At 57.0% G+C, this 21,491-nt stretch overlaps 2 protein-coding genes across 4 annotated transcripts; one reads left to right on the top strand and one right to left on the bottom strand.

The window, feature by feature from the left end:
- Positions 1-1,765: 1,765 nt before the first annotated feature.
- Positions 1,766-17,171, top strand: PRC1 (protein regulator of cytokinesis 1). 2 transcript variants are annotated; one of them, XM_044980080.1, is made up of 14 exons: positions 1,766-1,885; positions 6,361-6,493; positions 8,544-8,666; positions 9,093-9,326; positions 9,460-9,630; positions 9,873-10,022; positions 10,288-10,435; positions 10,627-10,763; positions 11,016-11,111; positions 11,391-11,537; positions 12,050-12,160; positions 12,702-12,806; positions 13,429-13,540; positions 15,790-17,171. In XM_044980080.1, the coding sequence occupies exons 1-14, from the start codon at positions 1,875-1,877 to the stop codon at positions 15,816-15,818; spliced, it is 1,707 nt and encodes a 568-aa protein (XP_044836015.1). In that variant the 5' UTR covers positions 1,766-1,874; the 3' UTR covers positions 15,819-17,171. The 2 variants fall into 2 exon arrangements, with proteins under 2 accessions (XP_044836015.1, XP_044836014.1); XM_044980079.1 differs by having other exon boundaries at positions 13,429-13,617.
- Positions 17,172-17,604: 433 nt separating this feature from the next.
- On the bottom strand, positions 17,605-20,954 carry RCCD1 (RCC1 domain containing 1). 2 transcript variants are annotated; one of them, XM_044980081.1, is made up of 7 exons: positions 20,804-20,954; positions 20,223-20,565; positions 19,873-19,994; positions 19,369-19,494; positions 18,856-19,014; positions 18,315-18,344; positions 17,605-18,081 (listed from the first exon to the last, which is right to left on the bottom strand). In XM_044980081.1, exons 1-7 carry the CDS (start codon positions 20,952-20,954, stop codon positions 17,936-17,938), a joined length of 1,077 nt encoding a protein of 358 aa, XP_044836016.1. In that variant the 3' UTR covers positions 17,605-17,935. The 2 variants fall into 2 exon arrangements, with proteins under 2 accessions (XP_044836016.1, XP_044836017.1); XM_044980082.1 differs by lacking the exon at positions 18,856-19,014 and having other exon boundaries at positions 17,605-18,078; positions 18,315-18,348; positions 19,373-19,494.
- Positions 20,955-21,491: the final 537 nt, after the last annotated feature.

The raw sequence follows: 21,491 nt of genomic DNA, 5'->3' as shown, positions 1-21,491 counted from the left end.
CAGTCAGCAGGGGCTAGATAATGCTTAGCCCTACTATGAGTGCAGGGGCCTGGACTAGGTGACCACTCCAGCTCTCTTCCCCTCCTGTGATTCCCAGCTGGAGAGTAGGGGTGGACTTACTGCTGCAGTGAGTAGGGGAGAAGCTAGAGTGAGACCTAACTTAGAGTGGGGGAGGGGAGGGAGGGCTGTTAAACCTGCATTTAGCCTTGAGGGGAGTGCCCCAGCCCTGCTGCTTCAGGCTTTCGGGCAGGAGGGGGGTTATGAGCAGATGCCAGACCAAGGGCTGAGCTGGCGCTAAGGTGGGGGGCAGTCCTGGCTGTGTAGTAGGGTTGCCAGGCATCCAGTTTTTGACCAGTATGCCTGCTCGAAAAGAGACCCTGGTGTTGACCGGGCCATTAAAAGTCTGGTCGGAGGTGGAGTGAGCTAAGGCAGGCTCCTTGCAGCTCCTGGAAGTGGCTGGCATGTCCCAGCAGTCCCTAGGTCCAGGGCCGATCAAGGAAGCTCCGTGAGCTGTCCCTGCCTCTGCCCCAAGCGCTGGCTGCGCAGCTCCCATTGGCCGGGAACCAATGGCAGCTGCTTCTGAGAGCTAGGGTGTCTGCCTTAGCCCTGCTGCCCAGGAGCTGCCTGAGGTCAGCAGTGCCTGGCCGGAGCCCCTGCCCCAGATTTGAATTCCCTCCTGTACTGTAACACCCTGCCAGACCCCCCACCCCAGCGCTGAGCCCCCTCCCACATTCCAAACCCCTCGGACCCAGCCCCGAGCCCCCTCCTGCACCCCAAACCCCTCATCCCTGGCTCTACTCTAGAGCCTGCACCTGAGCCCCCTCCTGCACCCCAAACCCCTCATCCCTGGCCCTCCCCCAGAGCTTGCACCTCACCCCCCCACCCCAGCGCTGAGCCCCCTCCCACATTCCAAACCCCTCGGACCCAGCGCTGAGCTGCCTCCTGCACCCCAAACCCCTCATCCCTGGCCCTCCCCCAGAGCCTGCACCTCACCCCCCCACCCCAGCGCTGAGCCCCCTCCCACATTCCAAACCCCTCGGACCCAGCGCTGAGCTGCCTCCTGCACCCCAAACCCCTCATCCCTGGCCCTCCCCCAGAGCCTGCACCTCACCCCCCCACCCCAGCGCTGAGCCCCCTCCCCCATTCCAAACCCCTCGGACCCAGCCCTGAGCCCCCTCCTGCACCCCAAACCCCTCATCCCTGGCTCTCCCCGAGCCTGCACCTCATCCCCCGCCCCAGCCCTGAGCCCCCTCCTGCACCGCAGCCCCCTCATCCCTGGCCCTCCCCCAGAGCCTGCACCTCAACCCCCCACCCCAGCCCGGAGCCCCCTCCTGCACCCCAAACCCCTCACCCCTGCCCCAGAGCCTGCGCCCCGGTGTCGGGAGGGGTGGAGCCCCGTGGTCAGTGGCCGGCAATACAAGGCCGGCACGGTCGGTGCAGCAGGCGGGGCGCTGCTGGGGGGGGCTGGGTGGCCTGGGAACGGATCCGGACAGCGCGTAGGGGCTGGGCTGCAAGGCCACGTGATCACGTTGCGCTGACGACTCCCAGCGTGCAGCAGGCCCGCCTCCGCGCTGCGTCGTCGCCTCGCTTCATCACTGTCTTCTCATTGGCTGACGGCGCCGGGGAGCTTACTTGTTATTGGTTGGCATAACCGCGGGGCGGGGCGACGAGGCCTGCGGTTTGAAGGCGAAAGAGAAAAATCTTCCCGGCCGGGGGCGTGGCCGAAGCGGCGGTTTTAGGCGGGGCTTGCTGTGACGTAAGGCAGCGCAGCAGCCAATGCGCGGCCCAGGGAGGGGAGTTTGAATCGGGACGGCCGGAGTCGGGGAGCGGCGCGCGGCGCGGAGCGAGGGGCCGGGAGCGGCGCTGCCGCCGCCATGAGGAAGAGGTGAGGGGCGGGCGCGGGGCCCGGTGCCGACACGGGAGCGGCCCTGCTGCCTCGGGGTCAGTCCCTGCGGCGCCCGCCCGCCGGCCGCGGCCCCCGTGCCCGAGCCGTGCCCCGCCGCGGTGGGGGAGGGGGGGACACGGGTCTGCGGGCTCTGGCCGGGCCGGGGGGGGACGCGCTGTTACCTGCGGCTCCTCACCCGGGACCCAGCGGTCCCCCGGGGACGTGAGCGGCAGCGGGTTTGAACCCCACGTACGGACGCGCGTCCTGGCGCCGCCCCCCGGGGAACGCCTGGCCGGGGAGCCTGCGAAGGCCCAGTGTCCCTGTGGGATCGGGACCGGTCTACAGACGTTCCTGGCCTAGAACAAGGCCCGTCAGTGACTCTTAGCCAGGCCGGGCTCCCTGAGCGTCTGCCGGCCGGAGGCTGGGGCTTGCGGCTCGAGGAGGACTGGGTCACTGGCTGCTGACCTCCTGTGCGTTTCATTCCCCTGGGAGCGTCGGGAACTGCCCGTTCTGGGCTAGATGAGCCTTTGCTCTGACCCTTCTTAGGTTGATGCTAATGTTTTCCTGAGGTCTATAAATACTTGGGCAATTACATAAGAGTTATTCAGATTCTTTGTTTTTAATATGTTAGAAAATGGTGAATGACATTTACAATAAGAGGATTTTATTTGTTTTTACTTGACATTTGGATGAAAACTAGAATTCAGTTAAAAATGCACAAAACAGCATTTTAAAATAGCTTTTTGTTAATTAAAAGAAATTACCTTTAATGTATTGGGAACATAAGAAGTTTATCGAAACATGTTTTGCATTTAAAACTGATTTAATAAATAAGGGTGTTTCGGAGGGTGTAGCTGCAGATCCTGTACTTGAAGATAAAAGATACTTGGTGAATGGTGTTTGGTTTATTTTGCTCTCCATGAGGGCATTGTGGCTGGCCTCTGGGCCCCTAAGCAAGCTGTGAGTTTTATTTGTGTCTGGGACCCTTGGGTGTATGACCAGCCCTGGTTTTTGAAGTCTAAGTGGTTTATCCCTCCCTGGTAGCAAGGGCATGGAGCTGAGCAGGGAGGTTCAGGATTTGTCAGTTTCCAGGCGCACTCCTGAGCAGAACAGGCGTGGCAAATAAGGGAGTTGGGGAGAGGTATGACTCCACACTAGGTAGTGAAGATATGGACAACGAAGGCAAAACTGCTGTGACATGCCTTGGATGTGCTCTGCTCTTTCTATCTGTCTGAAAGAGAGAGTTCTGGTGGTAGCTGTAGTGGTGGAGAAAACATGGTATGAGAGAGCAAATTTCAATGCTGCGTAGCGTCCAAGCAAAGATTTCCTAGACAACCAGATTCAGAAATAATTGCCACCGTGAGAAGAATCATCTGTGAAAGAAGGAACCAAAGAAGCGGACTGGCAATTTGTGACCAAGAGGGGGAAGAGAGACACATTTGTGGATAGAAATGTTGAATTATCAGATACTCAGCAAGTCCCTTTTATCTTCAAGCACAGGATCTGCAGGATGATGACACATACTTTTCATGAAGCAGAATGATGTACTAGTATACTATGAGGATGAAATAGAACTTTTCAGTCCATTGGTAACTGAAGGCAAAAAAAGCGAACATCATTCTGGGATGTATTAGCAGGAGTGTTGTAAGCAAGACACGAGAAGTCATTCTTCTACTCTACTCTGCACTGATTAGGCCTCAGCTGGAGCATTGTGTCCAGTTCTGGGTGCCACATTTCAGGAAAGATGTGGACAAATTGGAGGAAGTCCAGAGAAGAGCAACAAAAATGATTAAAAGTCTAGAAAACATGAGCTATGAGGGAAAATTGAAAAAACTGGGTTTGTTTCTTCTGAGGAAGAGAAGAAAGGGGACATAAGTTTTCAAGTACATAAAAGGTGGTTACAAGGAGAAGGGAGAAGAAGCAATGGGCTTAAATTGCAGCAAGGGCGGTTTAGGTTGGACATTAGGAAAAACTTCCTGTCAGGGTGGTTAAGCACTAGAATAAATTGCCTAGGGAGGTTGTAGAATCTCCATCATTGAAGATTTTTAAGAGCAGGTTAGACAAACACCTGTCACGGATGGGCTAGATGATATTTTGTCCTGCGATGAGTGCAGGGGACTGGACTAGATGACCTCTCGAGGTCCCTTCCAGTCCTATGATTCTATAATGCTAGTCAACATGGTTTTATGAAAAAAGTAGGCCTTGCCAAACACACTTGATTTCATTCTTTGAGGTTAGATTTTGTTGATAAAAGTAACTTATCAATTTAGACTTTTGAAGACACTAAGCTAATACCATACAACATCTCGATTTCAAAATAAATAAATAACACTATGCAATATCAATAAAGCATATATTAAATGGATTAAGAACTGGCGAACTGACATCTCAAAGTAGTCATCAATAGGAAATCATCCTTGAATGGGGATGTTTCTAGTGTGGTTCCATGTGGATAAGTACTAAGCCCAATACTATTCAGATTGGCAGAGTGGTAACTACTGTTTGGCTGCCCTGTTCTCATCATTAATCTGCAAACAAAATGTGTGTTAATACAGCCAAATGTAAAGTTATCCATCCAGGAACAAGGAATGCCAGGCATATCTACAGAATGGGGCCTGTCGACTGGAGAACAGTAATTCTGAAAAGGATTTGGGGTCCTACTGGATGAGCAACTCAACATGAGCTACCCGTGCAAAAAGGGTTAATGTGATCATTGGGTGTATGAATAGGGAGGTGATTTTTACCTCTGTATACAGCATTGGTGAGACCACTACTGGAATATTATGTGCACTTCCACATTTTTAAAGAGGTGTTGAAAAATGGGACAGGGTGCGTAAAGAACCAGAAAAAATATTTCAGGGCTGGAGAAAATGCCCTTCAGTGAGAGACTTAGAGCTCAATATGTTTAGTTTATCAAAAAGTCTGAGAGGTGACTTGATTACTAAGTATAAGTACCTTCCCTGGGAGAAAATACAGAGTACTAAAGAGGTCTTTCATCTTGAGGAGATAAGCAGAACAAGTGAAGAAATGTATCAGAAGGGTAGCCATGTTAGTCTGTACCTGTAAAAAGTGACAGAGTCCTGTGGCACCTTCTAGACTAACAGACGTATTGGAGCATGAGCTTTCGTGGGTGAATACCCACTTCGTCGGATGAATGAGAAGAAATGATTACTCGCCCTGTGCAGTAACTGGTTCTTTGAGATGTGTCCCCCTAGTGGAACACCCATCAAAGAAGAGCCCATGGCTGGAAGCTGAATTCAAATGTTCAACAGGGAAGGTGATTAATCCTTGGACAAAACTCAGGGAGTCCACCACTGGCACTGGATTCTCTTATCTCTTGATGGCTTCCAATCCGTACTGGAGCCTTTCTGGAACATGCGTTTGCCAAACACAAGTTACTGGGCCAGTCAGGGTGACTGGGTGAAATGTAAGGACCTACATTAAACAAGAGGTCAGACTAGATGATCTAATGGTCGCTTCTGGCTAGAAACTCTGACTCTATGACCAAAGGAGGTATTCACTGTAGTTAATGAATTGAACTGACTGTTTCTGGACACCATGTCCTTCAAATTCTTAGAACTGATAGATCTAATCCTCTCACCTCATTTTTATTCATAGATTGAAGGGGGAAAACAAACTTTCAGTTCTCAGTCAGTTTCTCAACTTTGAACAAACTCCTACAAATGAAGGACGTATTCTCTCTGCTTCTGCTGAAGAGGATAGTGCTGTCAAAAGCTGATTTAGCATTTCAGCAAACTCAGTCGTGTGAATTTCTTCAATGCTTTTGCAGCAAATGCATAACTACTTGAGTGGTTTGCTTCCAGCCCTGACATTTTATTATGGCTGGCAATAACCAATGGATGATTGTTATATGTGCGTGTCATAACAGCATCTTCATCCTTTAGGCATCTTAAAGCTTCTTGGGGCAGGGAGTGTCTCTTTGTCGTGTGTTTGTACAGTGCCTGGCCCAATGGGCTTCTGGGTGCTATGGTAATACCAACACTAAAGAATAATATCCTAGTACACCTCTACCTCGATAGAACGTGACCCGATATGACACGGTAAAGCAGTGCTCCGGGGGGGCAGGGGCTGCATGCTCCGGCGGATCAAAGCAAGTTCAATAGAACGCAGTTTCACCTTATAATGTGCTAAGATTTTTGGCTCCCGAGGACAGCGTTATATCGCGGTAGCGGTGTTCTTTGTGTCGAGAATATTGGCGAGAAAATGAGGCACAGTAAGTGCTTGATCCCTCCGCTTCCTCACAGCCTGAGTTTTTGTTGGGTGGCTTTTTCCAAAGTCCAACCGCATCAGCAACAGAGCAGCTCTCTTTGCAACTTGTCCAAAGGAATGCAAACAAGTTTGTCCAAATAGATGTTTTAAAACTCAACCCTCTATTCTATCTCATGAGTGGAGACTAAAAACTAGAAGTGATTGTGATGGAAGTGTTTTACAACTGCCCCTCCTGCCTTCCTCAGCGAGGTGCTGGCTGCAGAGTCCGTGGCATGTCTGAACAAAGCGCTGGGTCACCTTCGGGATATCTGGGAGGAGATTGGGATCCCTGAGGAGCAGCGATTGCAACGAACAGAAGTGGTGAAGAAGCACATCAAGGTGAGTACTTTTCCCTCTAGCGCCCTTTGTAGGGGATGAACTCGAGGAGTGTACCGCTGACCCCAGCGCCCTGCAGGCATGGAGCTGCTATGCCTTGGGCAGGGAGGCACTGGTGGGGAAGGAGGGCAAAACTAGTGCTTTCTCTTTAGGGTCTTTCCTGGCAGCTCAGGGGAGCTCTATCCCTGCTAGACTTACGCTGCCTCTCCTCGGAATCACAAGCCTAGACAAATACAATGGATATTGCAGAAAATCGGTTGACTTCCCCAGTATGTGCTGCTAACTGCAGCTACTTAGCAAAGAGGCGGTCAGCACTGGCCAGCCTAGAAGGGGTATTGACTGTGACAATTAGAGAGAACCTACCCTGGTCTAAACAGTTCCTGCTGGCCAGCTCTGCTCCACTGGGGTGGCCCAGAGGTCATTGTGTCAGGCTTTCAGCCTCCCTGTATTCCTCAGCATGATCCAGGGGAGCCCTGCCCAATCATGTCCAATCCGGCATGTGGGCTCTAGTGTGGCCAGCAGATCTGTTTGGGTCCCTTCCAGTTCTGTCTTCAGCAGTGTATAGGACCTAACCATTCCAGCCCTCTTACCTCCCTGCCCTATAGATGACTAGTTTTCCTCCTCCTGCTGCTGGCCATCTATTTCTAATCATGCATGTGCTAAACACGTACCTGTGCCATCCAGAGGCCTGGTTGGGGTGGCAGTGGAAACAGCTGGCTAGCATCCAGGAAGGATCCAGAGCACTCGGAAGCTGTCTCCACTGGCTTCTCTTGTGCTGGGTCCCAGGGCCATACAATCCAAAGGTGTGCATTGCTCCCGGGATAGCCAGCTTCTCTAATGTGCCCAAGGCTCTTGTCCTCCTGTAGCTATGCCCTGGCCCCTACGATTGTCTTCATCCAAAACTCTGAAAACCCTTCACAAAGGTGTTAAGTCCAAGGCTTGAAAAATGTACCCTGTGCCTGCTAGGCCTACTGGGCAGGGTCCAAACTCCTGCACAGCCCTAGCCCCCGCCCCCTGCAAAAGAGGCCCCCCACAGCCTGTTCCTTGGAATTACCTGAACCGCTTTCTCGTTTCCTGGCTCTTGGACCTTCTGTCTGAACTCTGCTTCCTCCTCTCCTGCCACAGGTTGTACCTCTTCCCACACTGCTCTTCCCTCTCGCCCTGGCTTCCCCTTGCATGGAGTTCTCCCCTCCCCTCTCCTCTTCTCCCCTCACATAGTCTTCCTTCCCTGCTTCTCTTGAGTTAGCCACTGCCCCTTTCTGCTTGGCTTCTGCTGCTCCACTTCCAGGCCCACTCGACTGCTCCAGATACTCTCCCCTGGGGCGAGTGGGTTTCTCAAGCCTTTCAGTTCCATTCCCATTTCACAGATGATCATTCTGAGGTCCAGGAGTGACACTCGGTGACTCCCACACCCCTCCCTCGGGTTACTGAGTTGGCTAAGTGCCCAGTGGGGAAATGGACCTGCTCCCCAGGACACGGGGCTCTGAGCGAGGGCAGGCGTGATCCATTCTGGGCTGTGGGAGAGCAGGACAGAGAGTGTCTCCCCTAGGGCTGTGTGCCTGCTCCATCACATTGCAGACTGGTCACTCTCCGGTCCCGCTCTGGGGGGAGAGGCCCAGACCCCCATTGCAAAACTTCTGTCGCCCTCACGTTCTGATCTTCGTGGCCTGGGTGCCTTGAAGCTCCTATCAGGTCCCTGCAGACTAACAGTCCTGTCTCTCGGCCCCTGAGGCAGCCTTCCCTACCAGGCTGCTGATCTAGCCCAACCCAGTATTTCCTGCTTTGCCTCACCAGGGCATAGAGATCGGGCTGTGCCCTGGCATTGCCCTTCTGCGTCTCCTGTGCCCAGTGTAAAACATCTCACTCCAGTCCATGCAGTGGGTACTGTGCTCTCTGCCCAGCATGCCCAGAGGCTACTCTTTAGCATTGCAAAGCCTTTCAGGAGTGTAAGTGGGCTCTGCTCCAAAGCTCCTGACACCAGGCCTAGGGTATTCCCACCTCTGGCTCTCCCACCCATCCTCTGCTGCTCCTCCTCACTGTCACTCTGCTGCAGGGTCTGCTGGACATGATGGTGGCTGAGGAGGAGAACCTGAAGGAGCGTCTCCTGAAAAGCATTGCTATGTGTCGCAAGGAACTGGACACTCTCTGCAAGGAGCTCCAGCTGGATCCATTTGAGGTGAGTTCTGGGGCCTGGCCCTGAGACTCCCTCCTCTCCATCCAGTCTAGTAACACTGTCTTCTACTGGCTTAGTCCTTACCCCGGTGCCTCACGCAGAGCCCCAGCTCACAGGAGAAACTGACTCTCTTTCCCAAAGTCTGTCTCCTGAGAGCTCATCACAGAGCTCTGGACCACCAATGGGGGCTTGCAGGCTGAGTGGGGGTGGCACAGGCTCATGCTGCAGACCTGGCTTCTCACAGCCAATCCACTTTGTCTGTGGAAGGGCTGTTCTGCTGGGGTGCCTGCTTGTGGGCTGACTAGCTCTGAACTGAACCCAGGAGGATCAAGGCCTTGTGTCTCGCCCATCAGCTGGAAACTAACCAGCTCAATGCACCTTGGCTAGAGCTGCTTTAGAGAGCAGTGCTGATGTCTTGTGCTCTCTCAGGAGGAGGAGGAGAGCACCATCCTGCAGCTGGAGAAGGACTTGCGCACCCGCCTGGAAGTGATGCTGAAGCAGAAGAGAGAGAGGAAGCAGGAGCTGAAAACTCTGCAAGAACGTGACCAAGACTTGTGTGACCTTCTCTGCATGACCCCGTACAGCATCGACAGCAACTCTGTGCCCAGCCTGGAGGAGCTCGACTGCTTCAGACGCCACCTGGCCGCGCTGGCTGCTGAGAAGGTCTTTTGTGGGTGGGTGGGTGGGGGGTGGTGGTGGTGGTGTCAGGGGGGATGTATGTGTGTGAGAGAGTGCGAGAGAAACCTGTGTGGCAGGATGCTTCCTGGCCTCTAGCGCTGTTGCTTTCTGCCTCCAGGAGCGCAGGAGAGAGGAGTTCATCAGCGTCAAGCGGCAGATCATTCTGTGCATGGAGGAGCTGGATCATGTCCCTGACACCAGCTTCGAGCGGGATGTGGTGTGTGAAGATGAGGATGCCTTCTGCCTATCTATGGAGAACATTGCTGCTCTTAAAGAGCTGCTGCAGCAGGTATGGAGCACAGTGGTCTGAAGTCTTCCATGCTGTAGTTTGCAGGGAGATTATTAGTGCTGTGGCTCCAGTAAAAGGGTCCTGGCACTGGTGAAGAGGGCTTGTAATAGGGGCAGATGAAGGGGCGTGGGGGCTCTTGCCTTTGCAGTGAGCAAAGGGACTTCTGATGAGTCCCTGTTGAACAGAAGTGAGCTACCCCTGCTAGCTGCCGGAATGCTGACCCTGTGCTTTCCCTGCTCTAGCTGGAGGCCCGGAGAGCTTTAAATGAAGCTGTTTGCAGTGAGCTGCGCTCCAGAATTGTGGAGCTCTGGGACAGGCTGAAGGTGCCTGCGGAGGAGAGAGAAGCCTTTGCCACATATATGACCGGATCCAGAGCCAAAACCAGGAAAGCCGTAAGGAAACCTTGCCCGGTCTGAGCCATAGGGGGCTGCTCCTTGGTGTAAAGGGAGGGACGTGAGCCTTGCCTCTGAGTGCTGGCCATGGGCGCTAGTGCCTGGCAGCTCTTGTGTTCTACAATGGCTTGTGCTGCGTGGGGCCAGGAACGATCCCCAGCCGCTCCAGGCTGGTTCTCTCTGAAGCACCCAGTAACAGTAAGCACCTCCCTGTACTGCTGTGCCCTGACGCCCAGGGCTTTGCCTGCTCTGTTCTGGTCTCTAGCTGCAGTTCGAGGTGGACCGTCTGGAGGAGCTGAAGCTGCAGAACATGAAGACTGTGATTGAAGCAATCAGAGCAGAGCTGGCCGCTTACTGGGACAAATGCTTTTACGGCACTGAGCAGAGACAAGCTTTTGCCCCTTACTACGAGGGTGCGTATGGGGTTTCCAAGTTGGGCCTGGGGCTGGGCCTTGGTTTTTCTGTCTGCCCCATAGGGAGCTGTGCAGGCCAGCTGGAGGCGTGCAGGGTGCTCTCCAGTGGAGCTTCCCATTCAGCAGCCTGGCCTGAGTTTGGGATCCCTGCTGTCTGTGCCCTGGTGACTCTGCTCTCCATTCCTTTGCAGAGGACTGCACCGAGGCCCTGCTGCAGCTCCACGACGCTGAGGTGGGGCGTGTGAAGCATTACTACGAGACACACAAAGAACTCTTTGAAGCTGTTCAGAAATGGGAGGAAAACTGGAGGCTTTTCCTGGAGTTGGAGGTACTTTCCCTGCAGGGAGCATACCAACTGTGACCCTACCTCTGGGGAGTGCAGGGGGCTGAGGAAGGCCAACGTGCCCACGAGGCCAAAGTTGGAGAGATGGGTAGTATGACCTGGGGGGTGGGGGCATGTGAGGATATCACTGGAGGGTGGCCTGGCAAGCAGAGATTGAGCGCAGGGCAGGAGGGCATCTCGGGGACATAGGTGGGCATGTCGGGATGTGAACTGTCTGCTTGGCCTTTTGTGCATTAGAGAAAAGCAACGGACCCAAGTCGCTTTGCTAACCGAGGGGGCAACCTCCTGAAGGAAGAAAAGCAGCGAGCGAAACTGCAGAAGACTCTCCCCAAGGTACATGCTGCTCTGGGGTGGTGGCCCACCTGCCACCATGTGGGAGCTGAACTCCACAGCCTGACTTTGAACACGGGGCTTGTGGGCTTGGCATGCCATCACTCAGGCTCCCAGCCCTGTGGGTTGGTTGGCAGCATAAAGCAGGGCTCTCTGAGGGGTCTGGGTGCTGACCAAGCAGGTCACAGGCTCGGAGAAATCCCAGGCTGCATGGGACAGCCTGCCAGGGTCACTGCAGCCTGACCTGTGCTGCTGCAGTATTCATTGTCTCTCTCTGCCTAGCTGGAGGAGGAGCTGAAAGTTCGGATTGAGGCCTGGGAACAGGAGCATGAGGAGGCCTTCTTGGTGAATGGGCAGCGGTTCATGGAATACGTGAGCGAGCAATGGCAGCTGCATCGGCTGGAGAAAGAGAAGGAGAAGCAGGAACGGGTGAGTGCAGAGCCAAACAGAGTGAAGTCCCACCAGGAGGGGGCCAGATGTGTTCTCCACTGCCACTGGGCCAGGCCCTTTCCTGCTGCCTGAGCCAGGTTGAGCTGTGGGATACAGATGGGCAAACCTCTCACTGCTCTTCTGGGGCGGGGAGAGCTTTGCCACTTCTTCTGCAATGGCATCAGCATATCCTGCAGGCCTCGGCCAGCATGTACTGTGCTCCTTCTCCCTGGATGCCAGTAAGCTGGGATTTGACCGCATTAATTCATACCTGTGCCATCCTGTGCCTGGCATCTGTCCTCCCATCCTGGCACTGCCTTCCAGCAAGCAGGGGTGAATCGCTGCTGCGTGGGGCTTGCTCAGTGCTTTCCACTAGCTGGCCCTGTGCTGTGCGGTGTGGCTGGGGTTTAATTGGCCCTCGATGCCCCTCGATAACTGTGAATCACTGGGGCTGGTGCACACCTCTCCAATGGGCCCTCACCCAGGCCCGGCTCTACGTGTCTTTTGTGTAGCAACTGAAGAAGAGTCGTCAGATTGAGGAGGAGATGATGTATGGCAGCGTCCCGAGGACACCCAGCAAGCGCCGGGTCCTAGGCACCAACACGCCTGGCAAAGTGAGGAAGGTAAACGAGATGTGCTGCCAGCTTGGCACAGCAGCAAAAGCTTTGCTGGGAGAAGTGTCAAGCTTGGTGTTCCTTAAAGGAGCCCAGTTCTTGGGCATCGTCAGGTGGGAGGAGTAAAACAGTGCTTGCTGAGCTGCCAGTGGTTAGCATCACCAGAGCCACAGCCCGTGTCAGGCCCCTGGGGAATACCATGGCTCCGGAAAGGGGCCCCTCGCTGATGGCAGCCAGAGAGCTGTCCACGCCCTCCTGCCCCGGGGAGTGACTGGAGCCCTCCCGCTCTGTCCACGCCCTCCTGCCCCGGGGAGTGACTGGAGCCCTCCCGCTCTGTCCACAGCCTCCCCTGGAAAGCAGCCATGTGCGCTGGGATTCTCCCAATGGCTGTTGCTGACCTGAGACTTGTCCCCCGCCCCCCATTGCCACCCTGGTTCCCACATGGAGGGAGCCACTAAAGGGAACCTAGCAAATGGCCCCCTTTCCAAGGGCTTCCCTGCATGGCTGGTCTCTGAGCCTCCACCACTAACTTCTTCTACTTTGCCTTCAGCTCAATGCAACTTCCTGTGCCACTCCCAACAGCACGCTCCGTTCCGCCTTTGGGGGGACGCTCTTCCACTCCCCGGTGTCCCGGCCGCCGCCCTCCGGAGGCAAGGTAAGCGCATGCTGCCTCTAGCTCCTGGGCCATGTCCCAGGGAACTCGGCCCTTCTACCCCCCAGGAGAGAGTTACTGAAGGGGCAGAGGGGGTGTGAGCTTGGGGTGGAGGAGGCAGGTATAAAATAGCTTCTCCCACGTGCAGTTCTGGCTGCCTCCATGACTGTCGCTCCCCTCAATATACGTACCAAGCTCCATGGTGCTCCCGCTGTGGGAGGGGCTTCTTTATTCAGTGGTCAGCTGCAAGCTGCCAATGCGACGGGTAAAGCTCGCGTAGAGCCTGGTGCAGGTGGGTGTGCAGGGCACTGCTCTGGGCAGAGAGAGAGCCAGTAGCCTTCAGAAAACACATCCGCAGCCCTTCTGGCGCATTTCCATCACTCTGCATTGTTTGGTAGCTGGTCCCAGATGCCTTAGCTCAGACTCCAGGCATGATTCGCTCTGCCCCAGCAGGGTTGCCCCCGGGACTGGTTGAAGCTGGGAAAGGCAGAATTTAAAGTTGAGTTCTAGCACAGAGCTCCAAGCCCTGACACAGGGGATTCCTCGGGTTTGGTGATGCAAGGGAGGGAAACAAAGCCAGCACCACTGTATTGCCATGTCCTATTGGTGTCTGCCTTCTCTCTAGCTCGGCCAGCCTGCTCGGACCCCCAGCCGCGTGGCCGTGAAGCCCCCTCGCACGGCACACGCAGAACGGAACAAGGAGAACATATCCCAGTTGAATGGAACCACCCTGAGCGGTGGGTGCACCCCCACAGCCCCTGCCCAGCGTAACTACAGCATTAACTCTGTTGCCAGCACCTATTCTGAGTTTGCGGTAATTCACCTCTTCTAAACCCAATCCAGTCTGGGCAGCACAGTCAGGGAGGGGATCCCTGTGCACCTCATACACTCCAGGAGGCACAGCATGCCTCACCCCTGCTGTGTTCAGAGCCCATCTCCCTGCCACGCAGGGCCAGTCCTCCAGAGCTGCCTTAGGGAGCCAGCGTGGCCTCTAACTCCAGCCATTCTGTGTGGTTCCACTAATGCCTCACTGTTTCCAGCTGACGGACCCACGCACCTGGCAATGAATGCTCGCTCTGATTTCGCACTAAACTGGCCTGGCTCTGTGTGCGGGAGCCTCGCCGCTCCCTGGTAGCCAGCCCCAGAGGAGAGGTGTTAGCCCCATGGTACAGATGGGGAACTCAGGCACAGTCACTGGCTTATCCAAGGTGTGTGAGGAGTTGGCAGCGGAGCCTGGCTTTGTAGCCAGATCTCCCAAGTTCCCGCGCAGGGCCGCAGCTTCGAAAGCTCTGTGCAGCTTGGGTGGTGTCTCTAGTGGCCTGGGGCTGCCACCTCTCTCCTGCCGTTCCCCTGTCCTCAGCACCCAGAGGAGCAGTTGGCTGTTCAGTCCCCCTCCCACTTGCATCCAAGTGAGTCAGGCTGAGTAAGAGCAGGAGGCAGGCTCCATAGAAAACCCAGCCATGGCAGAAGCATCGATCAGCTGCGGAGGAAGTGCCAGAGGGAGTTGGTGGTGGTGCCCGATGCTCCTGTCTAGGAGCACACTCTGCTCAGCTCAGGGCTCCAGGGGGAGCCTGCTGCATCCTTGTTCCTTCTCTGCCTGGCCTCTCTGAAGTGCATTAGGTGAGCCGAGCTCCTCAGACCAGCCTTCCTTACCCTGCTCCCAAAGCACACGGCAGCTCAGCGCTCCTGCCTGGGATCAGTCAGCTCTCCGGCTAAAGCCGGCTTGTGGCACTGACTTTCTGCTGGCTGGCACAGGGCGGGAGAGCGCCTGCCTACTGTGATGGGCGAGGGCCTGACTGTTGCCTGTGTCACTTTGTGCTGGCCTCTCTGAGCCTGACCCCATTCACAGCAAGCCCTGAGGCAGGGAGTTATGCTGACCCCAGGGGCCTCAGTGTCCCATGGCTTGTGGAGGTCTGAATTAATAACCCCACCTAAGTTCCCCAACAGAGTGCTGGTGAGAGGTTCTTGGCTAGGCAGGGTAAGCGGAGCTCTGTGAATCGCTGAGCTGCAAACCCCTCCCACCCCCCAGCTACTGGGCACTCTGCCGCAGGGGCCTGCTGGGTTTGCTGCTGAGAAGGCCCATCGCAGCTCTCCTCCTGCTGGGCTGGGAATCATCCCTGCTGCAACAACCAGCTGCTCCTGCAAGCTCCCCCTGCTCTCTGGCCTGGCCTTGTCTAATCAGCAGGAAGGCCAGCAGCATCCCCAACTCATGGCAGCAAAAGCCAGGGCCCCTGCCATGGAGCAGTTTTCCACGTGTCCAGCCTTCTTGCTGAGCACTCCGGCCCAAAGGCTGCATTCATGGCCAGGCTCCAGAACGGCTCCTGACTCCAGTGTCGTGGCTTCCCCCGAGGGTCTGGGACACAGGGATCGAGGCATCTGTGGTCACTGGGACCAGTAACTTGTGGATGGACCAAAAGGAAGCAGGGTTCCCTCTGGCAGAATTGTGACAGTCCCATGTGCCTGACACCAACTCCTCCCTGCCTCCCCTTGGTCTGTCTTAAAAGCCAGCTTGTTTTCCAGATGCTCCAACGGAGCCCAAATTCTCAGCAAAGTGGAGTGCTGCCTGCCCCGCAGGGATGGGTGCTGCTTGCTGTAGTAGGAGCTGACTTCTTGGGGGGGTAGGGGCAGCTGTTATCCATGTAGGAAGTCCCAGTATCACTGAGTGAAGCCCACCTGCTGTGAGCGGAGATGGCTTGTTCTTGTGTCCCCAGGCCTGCACTAACCTGGCACTGCTCTAGCTTGGCCTGTTCGGGGCTACTGGGCCTAAATGCCTCCTGGCTGCTTGACTGTAAGCTGCCTTCTCCCGCCCCTTGAGTGACCGCAGGTGGTGGTAGCACATGCTGCCGAGGCAGCCACCTTGGCCAGGTTGCTGGAGAGCAACTCAGCTTCATGGCCCCAGGTGCACAGCCCGGCTCTGCTGCCTCTCACCGTGTTGCCCTCCCCTCAGCTGGCACTTCATTTGCATTTTTTTTCTACCCTTTAACAGCGCGAACTTTCAAAGGCTTCCAAATCTGACACGAGCTCCCGGATCCTGAACTCCACAACCACCAACATCCACTGTTGAGGAGGACACAGCCAGAGGGTTCCAGCTCTTTAGACTTGCTGGGTCGCTGCTCTGGCACAGCATGACTGGACATGCAGCGCCTAAGTGTGCGTCCCTTCAGCTGGAGGTGAAAATGGCAAGTGCCCCACACTGGATTTTTAGCTGGGCCCTACATGCTGCCGTGCGCCCACAGCAGGGCCCATGGCCTGCGGGCAGCCATCCCCACGGGAGAGGCAGGAGCACGCAGTGGGGGGAGGGAGACTTTTTTTTAAAATGGTTTTTACTACAGTGACTTTCAGGTTTTTATGTTAGATGCAATGTTTTAAAAAGCGCTGGGCTGCTCCTGCCCAGGGCTCCCTGCTCTTCATACACTACTGCATGGCCCGTGGAGCCCTGGAGTGGGGCAGCCAGAGCCTCCAATGGCAACCTCTCCCCTGTGCCCCCCAGCTGCCCCTCTGCTTTGCCTGCCTGGGCTGACTGGTTAATTCTTTGGTTCTCAGGCTGGGCTGCTGTCTGAGGTGCTGGAGCCCATAGCAGCTTACTCAGTATCGGTTCCCCTGCATACTTACCTCTTCAGCTGAGCGTTTCCCAGCAGCAGGGCTAGGGGCTGGCTGGCTCCCAGGCAGCCGAGGGCTCCAGGACAGCACTGGTTTCTTAGCCTGCTGCCAGTATGCTGTGTGGGGTGAAGCCAGTGCCTTGGACTAGCTGATTGAGGCCCATGCCTTGTCCTGCCCTGAGGGTGCAACCGTCCTGCTGGCCCAAGGCATGGGTATAAAGGGAGAGGGTCTCAGCCCTGATCCATAAAAAGGGTCGAGGGTGCTCGAGCCCCCGGCCAGCGGGCCTGTTCCAGCCAGGCCTGGGGGGGCTAAGCATTCCCTACCAGGATCCATTCACTAGCACTGACTTGGGGCCAGGCACCCTGGCCCTTTCCCTGCCCTTCTAACGACAAAGGCAGCTGAGCTGGGGTGAGACTTGGCGGCTTTCACCTCCTACCTGCTAGACTAACTTGGCAGCACTGTAAATGTAGAAACCCCCAGGTTAGGGCCTTGTACCTGTGCTGCAAGGGCACTCAGTCCCTATGGCGACCGCTGTCTAGAGAGGGTATGGGGAGTGTAGCTATGTTGCTCAGAAGGTGGATTACTGACACAAGTGGGGAGTGGAGCCTAGCCCAAGTCTTGAGGCCTCTTGGGGTTATGAATTGAGCAGCAGCCCAGCTTCCCCAGGCCCTGTGGCAGTAATCCCCTTGGCCAGCCCCTGCCCCCTAGAGCAGGGGTTAGTATGTACCCCCCCTAGGGCCTGTTCCCCATGCAAGCTGCACCTTTCCACTGCTCTGCGCACCCTGGAGCTGGGGCTGTGCCTGTTTGAACCTGCTCCCATCACTGAGTGATGCTCTGTAAATAGTGTTCTTGTCCCTGATCATGTGCACCTTATCACTACAGCTCCCCGGGCTTGGTTATTTATTCTCATGCTGGCCTCGCCTGCTGGGGCTCTCTGTACACAGCTGTGAGCCAGGGGCTGAGGGGTCCTAGGCAGCTCTGTGCTAGTATTAAGGGGAACGGCGTGGTACGGTTTGACTGCAGCACAGGGGAAGCATCTCACTACTCAGGCATTTGTTTAGTGCCTATTTTAACCTCCTCTGCCCCCTGCCTTGCTGGTAGGGAGGGAACAGTGTGGAATGAATTTGTTACTCATGGTGCCTTCTAAGTGTACAGTTCAGTTCTGGAGGAAATATATTCAGCAGCTTCTTCAGCAAGGTGTACTGTCTCCTGGCTGTGCGGGTGTTGAGTTTACTTCCACTCCCTCAGGCCAGTCTGCCTGCAAGACCCTACGTGAGGCCCAGCGCCTTTGCAACCCCCCAGCAGCATTTAGAGGAGGCAGCGATGGCAGCAGTGGGGCTAGGAAAAAAATGCACAAGACTTTTAGCAAAGGAAGGATGATTAATTGGAGTTCTCTGGCTGGGGCAATTGAATGTGAACACCCCCCGCCCCCCAGTGAAGGAAATCACTTTCGGCTCCAGGCCCAGGGGTGGCTGAGTCTCTTTACAGGTCAGTGCTGCAGGTGGGGCCTTTCTCCACCCTTTCAGTTGCTCTCACTTCTCCACAGCACCAACGTAAGTGTTCCATGGGCCACAGACCACATCCTCCACCATGAGCCCATTTGCAGGGAAATAGCCAACCTGTCGTGGCTGGTCAGAGCTTGCTGTGTCATTGTGGCCAAGTTGTCCATATTTGCCTGCCGACAAAAACAGAGCCGCTTACAGTAGGCAGGTGCAGCCAGCTCCTCCCCACAACATGCAGCAGCAATTCTGTAGCCCCTCCCAGGAGGGTGCTACCTTCTCTCATGCAGAGCCCTGAGCAGCTGGAGCCATACTTGGCCCTGGTCCTGGGAGGACTCTACTGGTTTTTAGCCCTTTTTTCTGGTGTAGGAGCATTTACAAGCCTGAAAAGCAGTGCACCATCCTTACTTACCCCAGCCCCAGGTGTAGAGCTCCCCAGTCCCTGTAAGCAAAGAGCAAGAGTCAGCTGTGGGGGCCACAGGAGAGAGGGTCTCCCCTCCCCCCCTTTTATTCTTCTCTGTGTATGCTTCACCCTGGCACGGGCTGGATGTTACTCACGCTGCTTTAGGCACTTAGACCACGGGGCTGAGTGCCACAGACCTGCACTGGGGCAGTCAGTTCAAACAGCTCTCCTGAGGCAGGGTGGTTAATTCAGGGCATATTTCCTCCTGAGGTTTCTCACTGGACCATCACCTTCAGTTGAGCCAAGCAAGCTACTAAATATACAGCAGTGGGGACCCCTGCCCACGCCCCCCTCCTGTAGCCAAGTCCCCATCCTTCCCCGGTGCCTGGGCCTGTTCGGTGCAGCCAGTGTCCAGGCCCCTTGAACAATCTTAGCCTCCTTCCCCAGGCAGGAATTGCGGACGGCCTCACAAGGCTTTAGCACCATCAGAGCTTTGCAATCAACACTTCACTCCCCTCCACACTAACCAGACCCAAGCCCCTGGACTTACGGGTCACAGCAGCAGTGTGGCGGGAGCCACAGCTGACCTTGCTGACCTCTGACCCCTCAGGTAGATCCAGCAAAGCAGGGAAGGCCTGGATTGAAACGAAGTCAGCTGCTTCAGCACCCAGTGCTGCCTCGTGATTGACCAATTTCAGCTCTGCCTCTCCTAGAAAATGGATTCAAAATCCATCTCAGGTGGTGTAGCTGGAGAGCAAGGAAGACAGGGGACTCTTTTGGCTGGGGAGGGTCTGACCTTCCAAGATGCAAGAGCAACCAGGCTGCGGTGAGTGGCAGGCTGGAGCTACCCCTCTGAAAAGTGTGGGGCCTCCAGGGGTTAAACAAGGGCCTTTTGCTGAAATGTTCCCAAATGTCTCACCTGTGAACAGTCACAGGAAAGGCCACTAGCAGCTTCCGGTAGCGGCAGCTCTCTAACCCTCCGCCTTCTGCCCACCAGCCAGGCCTAACCTCCAGTTGCCTAAGGGCAGCCTTCAAACCTGCACCACCTTGCAGGGTTCCTCACCGGCGCAGGGTTCCTCATGCTGGGAGACAGAGGCTGCGGCTGGTGCCCTTTTCTCTGCCAGTGCTTTGGAAGGCAGTGCCAGCTGCCCTGATTCATTCCAGCCCCAGACATAGAGATCACCTCCCTCTGAGGAGAGAGCAAGAGAGATGCAATAGCAGGGAACACGGTATTTCTCCACGAGCCTTCAGAGCTGCACAGCCCAGCAGCAGGGGCCCTCTTCCTCGCCCCACCCAAACTTTGTGCAGAGCTGTCGAGTCTCCCCCAGGAGCTACTCCACCATCACCACTCAAGTAGTTCAGGCTGGGCAGAGGGTGCTGCACTTGGCTCAGCCAGGCATTCCCCAGGAGCAGGGGTGTAAATAGCACCAACTCCCCCTTCCCCATCATGACCAAGCCCCCCTTGGCACCAGTGCTCCCCCTTTTAGCCACACTGACCAAGCCCCCACCCCAACACTACGAACAGGCCCAGGCACGGGGAGCTGTCATTCCACCCCATGGCCCTTACCGCTGACACTGACAGAATGCCAGCCTCCAGCTGCCACGTCCCCCATGGGCATGCCATGCAAGGCCTCCACGAGCCGGGGCTCTGACACAGGCTCCAGCCCCCCGTGCCCCAGCTGCCCATGTCTGCAGGAAACACACGAGACAGGGCGTGTCACTGCTCTCCATGTCTGCCCGCTTCCCATGGGGAACAGCCACCCCTGCCCCATGTAGCCTCCTCTCCCCATAGGGACCAGCCATCACCACCCCAACCCTCTGGCCTCTCCTCTCCCCATAGGGACCAGCCACCCCTGCCCCATGTATCCTCCCCTCCCCATAGGGACCAGCCACCATCACATTTCCTTCCGCACCCACCTGCCGCAGCCCCAGGTGTAGATGGTCCCGGCACGGCCCAGCAGCACCACATGCTCATGGCCCAGCACCAGCTTCTGGGCCCGCAGCGCCGGTGGCAGCGGGCACAGAAAGGGCGGCCGCGGGGTCACGTAGCCACGGGGGGCCAGGGGCAGGGGCCCGGCCACCTCCCCTGGGTGCAGCTGCTGCTGCCAGGCGGGCCCCCCACACAGCCCCGCGCCCCGTGCCCAGGCCTCCAGCGCCGCCCCGCGCAGCAGCAGCACGTGGCTCTCGGAGGGGAGCAGGTCCTGGCAGTGCCCGGGCAGTGCCCCCGCCAGCCGCCCCCGCAGCACCAAGCGGCCGCGCCCTGCGGAGAGAGCGGTCAGGGGGGGTGGCAGAGAGGGCGGGGGGGGGCAGGAAGGGGGCGGTACCGAGCGGGGGGGGCAGTTCCGGGGCAGGAAGGGGGCGGTACCGAGCCGGGGGGGGGTCAGTACCGGGGCAGGAAGGGGAGGGGGTACCGGGCTGGTACCGGGCGGGGGGGGGGGGCCGGAACGGGGCCGGAAGGGGGGGGGTACCGAGCAGCCCCCCCCCCCCACGGGTCTCACCCGTCACCAGGCCCGTGTAGCTCCACGCGGGCCGCACCACGCGGATCCCGCCCGGCTCCGGCTCCACCCGCCGGGCCCCGCCGCCGCGAGGCTCCGCGAAGCCCCGGAACCCGAAAACGAACCAGCCGCGCTGGGGACCCGGTTCCGCCATCCGGCGCCGCAGCCAATCACAGCGAGCGGGTGGGGACTTCCGGTCACATGACGCAGGGCGAGTCCCCGCCCCTTTCCCAGGCGGGGACACTGAGGCGAGGCGAGGCTCCCTCCTCCCCCAATCGGGGTCGGTGACGTGTTACCCAGCGCTGCACAAACAACCCCCCCCCCCCCCCGGGTTGGAACGGCCCCAGGTGCCGGGTCCCTGTTACCGGGGTAACCGCCCCGCCCCCCGAGGGCTGCAGCCCCTGGCTCCCCTGCAGCCTCGCTCCCCGCCCCGGTCCCGCCCCCTCCGTGCGGCGCGGGGTCCCTTCAGTCCCCGGGCGGAGGCAGGTCTCCCTTTATGGCAGCTCACAGGCAGCGGTACATACAGGCAGCGGGCGGGGCTCACCCGCAGGGACGGGGCCCCCCAGGCCGGGGGCCAGCAGCACCCTCCCTCCCCGAGAGAACGGGTTGATCCAGCTGCTCAGAGCAGCCCCGGCCACCGCTACAACACCCACCCGCTGCTGCCTTCGGCCCAGTGGTTTCCCCAGGAATT

This window comes from Mauremys mutica, chromosome 11, assembly GCF_020497125.1.
Source record: "Mauremys mutica isolate MM-2020 ecotype Southern chromosome 11, ASM2049712v1, whole genome shotgun sequence".
Taxonomy (NCBI): domain Eukaryota; kingdom Metazoa; phylum Chordata; order Testudines; family Geoemydidae; genus Mauremys; species Mauremys mutica.
The sequence above is the reverse complement of the archived record's forward strand: the minus strand, read 5'-3'. Positions and strand labels throughout refer to the sequence as shown.